General features: G+C 30.1%; 1 protein-coding gene across 1 annotated transcript in view; it reads left to right on the plus strand.

Moving 5' to 3' along the window:
* Positions 1-8,594, plus strand: part of LOC106475503 (ubinuclein-2-like) — a 47,654-nt gene that overhangs the window by 19,357 nt on the left and 19,703 nt on the right. Inside the window, exons 4-6 of the mRNA XM_022380432.1 lie at positions 2,952-3,080; positions 6,723-6,835; positions 8,177-8,543. Of these exons, the coding sequence (XP_022236140.1) occupies positions 2,952-3,080; positions 6,723-6,835; positions 8,177-8,543 (609 nt within the window). The remainder of the gene's footprint in view (positions 1-2,951; positions 3,081-6,722; positions 6,836-8,176; positions 8,544-8,594) is intronic.

Genomic DNA, 8,594 nt, shown 5'->3' on the forward strand with positions numbered 1-8,594 from the left:
ATAAACATGAAAAACAAGAAATAAAATACTTAACCAATCTTCTTTTTTCTTGCTGTTCATTGTTGAAGAGAGTTAACCCTAATTATTATATATTAATGATAGTAATGCACTTAATAATTTTTATTTAATTAAATAATGCATCAAACAATATAGACTAATAAAAGTAGACAAATCTCCTTACCTCTCAAATGGTTTCTGGCTTTCTAACTATGCAATAAGAGTCGTTACAAATTCATTCAAACTAGTTGTTAACTTTCTCACAGGAACGATATTGGTACTCTGAGTGAAATTGACGTTTAACTGTTCATTTGATAGATGAAAACACTAATTTTTTATTGGTTATAGGTAATATATAATTATACTTAAGAGAGAACTATTAACAAATCCTGAAAGATAGGATGTGGCAGGAGGGGTTTGATTTTCTATAATCGATTGCTCTTTAACCAAACAAAATTGAAGACTATAAAAAAATTTGGATTGTCGGAGCAATGACTATTTTATAGTGAGTAATTTACGTTTAATTTCATACTTTTCCAAGGGGTGGTGGATAAAATGCCTAGAGAAAATGTATCATGTGTGTCGCACTATGGGAAATTCAGGATTTTTTGAGAAATGAATGTCAAGGTCGCTCACTTCACGATTTTCTGTTTTATGAGGCATACAGATTGGTAACAGGTCTTTCCAAAAAATGTGTCTCTGTGTCAAAAGAGATTTATTACTAACAAAAAAAAAAGTTGAAATATATATATACAAGGGGATTCTGGTTCATAATAAGCTATTATATTACACATGTTATTCATGAGTAAAGTATTACTTTAAATGTATGAAGTAAGTTACTGATGCTCTTGCATTACATGGGTTTACAAGTGAGCAGCTGAAGTAAAAATGGATTCAGGCCATGTTTATGTGAAACTTTGTTTTATCAAATCTTAACAGAACAGAAGCAGGATGGTTCCTAATACCATATCAGCAACAGAAATATCCAGAAATACTATACCATACATACATTGAAATTCCTTTGATACAATAATTGTAAATTGCAGTTAGCAGAACCCAGTTGGTTTCTTTGTGTTTGAGTGTGCAGAACAAATAGGTCTGGTGCATTTTGCACATGATCTACTAGACTTCCTTTAGAGGTAGGGCACATCATACATATTTTGCATTTCGTAGTAGTAGTAGTACTCCTTATGAACTCATTATGATCTTCAATATACATTTTTATGCTATACCTTTTAAGATGAAATTAACACAAATATTACCGTATGCAAGACCTGAGTTACTAATGACCCATGTCCTTGCATTGAAAATTATTGTACAATAAAGTGTTTTTTTTTGTGTTTTGGTTGAATTAATGTAATGTATTCACCAAGAAGATTCAATTAAGGAATTAAAAAAGTTTGATCAGCAAAAAAATTCCATCATCAATTTTAAAATAATTATGTAATGCATAGGACATGTGAGGCCCAACTCATGAATTTAGGGGTTAACATCCTTAATTTTGAAACTGTCTTGTCCTCTTTACTTTTGATGGCTCCACTGGAAGACAGGGTAGGTTTTGTATGCGACTGTTTATTCTTCCATGCTTTTGTAGCGTGTTATGTGTTCCCTTGCATTCCATAAGTTTCTGCAGATTTCTTTTTCAGCTACTATCCTTTGCTTATCAACACATCTGATTTTCTCATCTACTTCCCTATATTTCTGTTCCCCTCTTAATAATTATATGAATAGTTTATCAGTAATTTTGTTTGTCATAAAACAAAGTATACATCAAAAAGCATTACCTGTAGCACACAAATATTGTGATGTGTAGTGCAGCTTGGGCAGGGGTCATTAACAGGTTATATCTCCAAGAGACAAGTAGAATATCACTAGTGTTAGTTAAGAAAACCTTTATAAAGACAATTTGGATGGCAGTGTATAATATCTGTAATTTGGAAATAACCACAAGTTTTGAAAAAATTAAATTAAAAAACACTGAAATATAAAATGTTTCATTGACAGTAACTAGTAATATGGTACATGTAAGTATTTCCAAGGATATGGAGCTCTTTGTTTACCATAAATCTTTGCAGAAACAGTTGAACTTGTGTCAGTGAATAATTGAATACATTATATTTACCTAATAATCTTTAATTCAATGCATCAGTTATGTGAGTAATATATTAGGAAAATTGACTGTTTGTCAAGCAACAAACAAAAGTTAGGGACAGGAAAGAAGAAAGATTGGAGGAAAATATGAGCATGTATAGCTTGACAGAATTGGATTGATAGTTTTATTATTGTTTCAAAACTTGCGTGTGTTCAGATTAAGACCGTGTTGTACTCTTGACATAAAGATATTGCTAATTATGGAAACTGTGTGCTACTGTGATTGAGGACAGACAATGTGTTAATGTTTGAAATTGTGTCTAAATCCAAGAACCATAGAAAGTAACAACTAGGGTTGAACTAATACTCAACCTCAACCAGATTTAGCATGTTCTGAATAAAAACTGCTAAAAAATTTACAAGTTTTGTGTGATATGAATTATATACAATTAGAGAGTGAAGTTTATGGTAGTTACGTACCATACATGTATTTTGTAAATGATAAATGAAACACTTTGTTTAATTTTTTTTAGTCAGCCAAATATAACTTTTGTGAGAGAAATAGAATATATAAGGCTGAATAACAGCATTTAAAAATTCATCTTTTTTTATTCATAAAGATGAAAAATTCAAGCATAGTAGTAAAATATGAAGCAAAAGTAAATATGCAAGATTTTTGAACTTGATGTTTTGGCATAAAAAGTTATAGAAAAGTTGACATAGTCTTTTGGGATTTGACTTTTTTTCTTCAATGTGACATGTAATTTGAAATAGTTTATGGTTTGTATTGTTCAGCACCTTTTATAATTTCATAATGTAATCAATTCAGATTCTTCACTACCTTTTCTAATTTTTTGTATCAGTATGATGAATTGGTTCCTTCAACATTAACTACGCAGTATGGAGGGTTTTACATCAACTCTGGAGGTCTAGAGTTTCGAACAGTTTCAGACACAGAAGAGAGTCCTGAAGGACACAAGCCAAAACGAAGAGTTAGTTGAATATATTCAAACTATAATGATTTTAATATTAAGGTTCTCGGGTTTATGTTATATAATGCTGGAGCTAGCAAATTATGATCATTTTTAGGCTAGCTAGTGTAATTAGTTTTCATATTAAAATTACGTATTATTTATAACTAGTCCAATATTGTTTTTTAAGTTAGAAGACTGCTTTAATTAGATTTCAACTGCAATTTGTGTTAGCTCTTGCTAACAAATGTTTGAGTAGTTTCAAAGCTTATCAGGATGGTCAAATTTGTAACACCTGCATTATATTAGAAAGTTATTGCTATTAGTCCTTTTTGAAATTAATGCTGAAGTTGGCAAAATATGCAAACTGTTGAAATACTGTCATTGTACTATTCTTAATGGAAGTAGTTATTGTGTGTACTATTTAAGAGTGAAGTGTTCAAAATATCTGTAGACTTAATGTTATGACTCATTACAATTGCTAACCAAAAAGTAGTTTAATTTCTCACAACTTTAATATTATACACCTGAAAGTAGTTTAGTTTCTCACAACTTTAATATTATACACCTGAAACTTAATGTTGTTTAGTTAACAGTTACATTACTCTTCTTTTTCACTACTTCCCTGTATGTAAAGAAGTTGATAACAACAGAGGGCAGTGACTTTTGCATTAACTGTGTCCATTTGCTTTGTAGGTCTTTGTATCAGTGTATAATAATTAGGGCTGTAAAGAAGGGTAGATTTTGACCTTCAGAAGTTTGGAACACATTACCAACCAAAGATTTTAACCATTGATAATACTAATTTGCTTACAGTATCACCATAACTACTAGTTTATATTTGAATGAAAATAAGAAAGGCATGTTGTTTATGTACCATACTTGATGCTACATGTAATGCTTATATAGCTACATACAGTAAGCCTCGATTACTAGAACACATATTGTGGCCAATTAAAAGAATTGCAGATGACTTGAGTAAAACAAATCTTTATTTAAACATCACTATTTTAAACTAGTTAATTAACATCTTAGTCTTTTTAACATAAAATTGTTTATTAATCACATACCTAATGAATATAATAAATAAACAGGAAGTCAAAACTAAGTAACTCTAACAATTCAGTTAGAAAATATATCCAGACCTTCAGCTGTAACAAAAAGTTGCAGTGCAGAAAAGAATGTTATTATCAGTCACTTTGTTTTATAACAACAATGTTGATTAATTAAAAATATGCCTTGGGGGGAATTTAAAATTATATTGATGGTAGCTTTTCAACTTTAAAATTATTAGAATAAATAGGTTTTATACTTATTCTTATGTCTTGTACACTAGGTAGTCAGTACATTTTTTTGAAACAATGTAGTCACTAAATGTATTCCTCGTATGCTTCACTGCAATGGTCTCCTCCTATGTATGGAAGGAGTTACTACATACAATGTTTTGGTAGTTTTTGTTGTTTTTTTTTCAATATTTTTTTTACTTTTGTTTAAGTAATGACCATTATACATATCAAAAGATTAATGATATTTCATGTGTGATTACTGTTCTAACATTGTCAAACAGCTTCTGTTAACAAGAGAAGAAAATCTGGGGCTGTTTGAATACTGCTTGATGAATCTTCAAATGTTGAGTCCTGTCTTTGAATTATTGGCTAGCAAACAAACCTTGAGCACAGCCCTATAATAATTATGCAAGTGCACAACTTCAGTTTTAAGAAATATATAACAAAAACTAGTCTTTATTTAATGCAACAAATAGTTGGCAAAATTTTAATATAACTGATTAAGAAAAACTAGACTTATATAAAATAATGCAGTGTAGAAGTGTACTTAGTCAAGATTTCTCTTACCTTTCTTCTAGAATTAAAGAAAAATGTTTGTAGTGGTAAGACATTTAGCCTTTTTTGTTGTATTTTCTTTGAGATATGAAAGTTTCTCTCACTCTCAACAGCACAATATTTTTAGTGTGTAAAATCATGAGGGTTACTTTTTTTAATAAAAGGTTAGACTACAAAGTGGCTGCTAAATTATTTATTGTCAAAATGTTTTTTGTTTTTTTTAATGAACCATTGAAATTTTATAGTGGACTTAGCTATTCATACTTTCAAATAAGCTTTTTATTTTCTGAGCAATATTGTTTTTTTTTTACAAGACGGATTATTTATTTATTTATCTTGGTTAAATATAAAACTTTTCAATTGGAAATGTTGTCATTGTTAAATTTTAAGAAAATATCCTTGATTTTAGCAGGGTATTGTAGTTTTTGCCATTAACTATTGTAACAGGTACTGTAGTATACTAAAACAAACTTGGGCATGGTAATGTGTTTGGTGATAATTTTGGCACTTTTTTTTATAATTTAATTTTTATTAACAGTGTAATTCTCATTTGAATGCTAGATAAAATCCATAAAAATTTTTAATGATATTAAAAACTGCATTAATTTCATAGTTTTCTGCTTCTAATACACTTATATTGTTGTATACAATATTTGTTTCAGACGTTTTCTGTTCCTGTATGCATTATGATGTTGGAGAAGACATATGTATTAGTTTCAGAGTTCATTTTTTGTTGATATGCATTATGATGTCATGTAAGACATCTGTATTGGTTTTATACTTCTGTTACAGGTGCATATATGATATTGTAGAATTTTTTGTTGTTGTTGCTGATACAGATATTTGATATAGAAGACACATGAAGTAATACCTTAGTATTTTTTGTTGTTATTTGTACACAAGTGTTTGATGGTGTAAAACAATACCAGAGAATGGCTTGCTGCTCCCTAAACTGTTGCAGACCACTGAGATTCAAGTACAACGAAAACCTATTATGATTTATACATGGATCTTCTGTCATTTTGTGTTTGTTTCTTGTGAAATCCCATGGTCTGGCAAGGTGGTTGTGACAGATCAGCACTGATCTGTAGACCAGTGGTTGAGAAACACTGGTGTAGAAAACATATGCATTGGTTTCATACTTACCAGTGCCCCAGATAAGGAGTGTACTAGTGTAATTTTTGACCAAAAATCAGCCATTTATGGCCTTAAACATTTATTTAAAAGTTGTTTTATTGGCATGGAAAAATTAATATTGCTTGTGCTGTTTTAATGGTAGTACAGTAACTAATGGGTGCATTCTTGTAGCTTTTTGCAGTTCTACACAAGATCTGTGGAGTTCATACAGTAGAGCTGTAAAAATAAATACTCTCTAACCACCAGAAGTTTCTATTGGTGCACTCGTGAATTATCCATTTTTGTGTATAAAAAGAAAAGAAAAAGTTTTTAATGTCATTATTTTTGTTTATTATGACTACATCTGGTGATTTATTTTGCCATATTAATCCTGTGCCAAATTTCACCTTTTGGAATAATAAAATGATTCATAGTTAGTTAAATTATTTTTTTATCACAAAAGTTTACTCCTGTACTGTAAAATATTTAAAATTAGACCCACTGACAGGAAAAATTTTCTGGAGCACTACTTATGGTGTTGTAGAAGATATATGTTTTGGTTTAAGTGTTTTCTTGTTGCTTATATGCTTGTATGATCTAGAAGACACATGAAGTAATGTCGTAGTATTTCTTGTTGTTGATGTTGGTGGAGACATGTAATACATTAGTTTTATTTCAGTTCAAGTTTTTTATGTCTTTGTTTTAGAAGCATAAGTACAAAGAATTGCTGGAACGAGAAGGAAAAAGAAGGCGTAGAATTAAAGATGGAGATCACATACCTAAGAAAAGAGGAAGAAAGCCACTTGACAAGTCTCTTAGGTAAAAGAAAACAAATATGATTTTTTTTTCTCATTATACAAGTAGCTTAGTTTTTAGTGTATAAGAACAATTTCTGGAAGCAAGCACCTAAAGCTCCCAGATCAACGTGTATTGTATATGAATCTTTTATTCTTGTAAGTGTATCCCGTGTTCTACAATTTAAAAGAGTGGCTTATCCTGCCTTTCTTGTTTACTCGTATAAAAGTCAGCTGTAAAGCGAAATAAAATTAATTTTAAGAGAAATTGCAGTTGTCTCATAAACATTTCTAGTGAAGCAGTTTTGTAGTTATTTGCTAAAACTTCTACAGTTGAAGGCTTTCTTACAATTTTAGACAAAATATTTATTTTGTACGATTTATGTCTGTAAGTTGTGTTCCAATTGCATGTTACTGCACAGAAAGCAGACAATCTTGTCTGTTTATGTTTTGTTAGTCTTATTTCTAGGTGTATTTTTCTTCATATTTAATTTGATGTGTTTATGCTGACTATAAAGAAACAAACCTATATAGGTTACTATCAAACAAGATAGCATTAGTCCTACTGAAACAGAAGTAAGTTGTGGAAGCTAAGTTCTGCAGTTTTTACTAATTTAAAAAAGTTTTAATGAACATATATATATATATTTTGCCTTCATTTATTTTAGTTGAAGCACAAAGTGATATGGAAGTGTACTAAGTAGCTAGTGGTTATACATAATTATTTACACAAATATTTATATATATTGTTTTAAAATAATGATATATTTAGTTAAAACCAGCAGTAACATTAATAATACTGGCATTTCACTTAATTGAGAAATATTATACTTGTGAAAAGTATTGAGGAATGATGTCCATATGAAAGAATAATTTTTATAATTGAAAAGGAAGCAGGATTATATCAATTGAAATTTGAAAATACTATTACTCGGGATAATCCTGCTAATTTGATTGCATGTGTAGATTTCATAACTGAGACAACAACTGTACACTGAAATTTTCTATTCTAACAGTTTTGTATAGCTTGCTTAACTATAAATAACTGTACTTTATAGTAAATCTAAAATTTCTGTAAATAAGTTAAATTTATAATAGTTTATTTGTTTTGTTTTTTATACTAAGCAACATTTTTCAGCACTTAATTCTACTGTACTAGAGGTTGTTTTATAACGAAAGTGTTTGTGTGTGAACTGACAATATAACAAGTTAGTCTAGGATCAAATGTAATTTAATTAAGTTTCCTGAGCAAAACTGATACTGCAGTTGTTGTTACAACTTTTTAAGAGTGAAGGTGTAAGGGAACATTATATATTTTTTCCTTTATCTGCTGTAATTGCTGTTTTATTTGTACATATTGATTTAGTGCCTTAGGAAGACCAAAGAAGAAGACTCAACCAACAGTTGCAGCTTTACTTCAACAACACAAATCACAGCTTCAGCAGCAACCAGAACTGCTTGTTGGGGAACATGGAACATCCTTGAGTTGCTCACCCTCTTCTGTCGATAATGTAGAAGGAGTTGTGCCCAAAGATAATGCAAAAATAAAAGATGCTATTGAGTCTGTGATCAAAGCAGCTGGAGAGGAAATAATTAGTAATGGGAACATAGGTCTCACAACAGCAAGTAGTGATAGTGAAGATGTACGACAAGCTGTTGATTCTATGGGAGCTCCAAAGCTTCCAGAAAACTTGCCGGCTGAATTGGATGATCTATTGACCAAAATTAAACAGGTAACTGTTTTTTTACAAACAGGAAAATTAGATCCCTTAAGATATTCTTCT

The sequence above is a fragment of the Limulus polyphemus genome, unplaced genomic scaffold (assembly GCF_000517525.1).
Source record: "Limulus polyphemus unplaced genomic scaffold, Limulus_polyphemus-2.1.2 Scaffold6, whole genome shotgun sequence".
Lineage (NCBI taxonomy): Eukaryota > Metazoa > Arthropoda > Merostomata > Xiphosura > Limulidae > Limulus > Limulus polyphemus.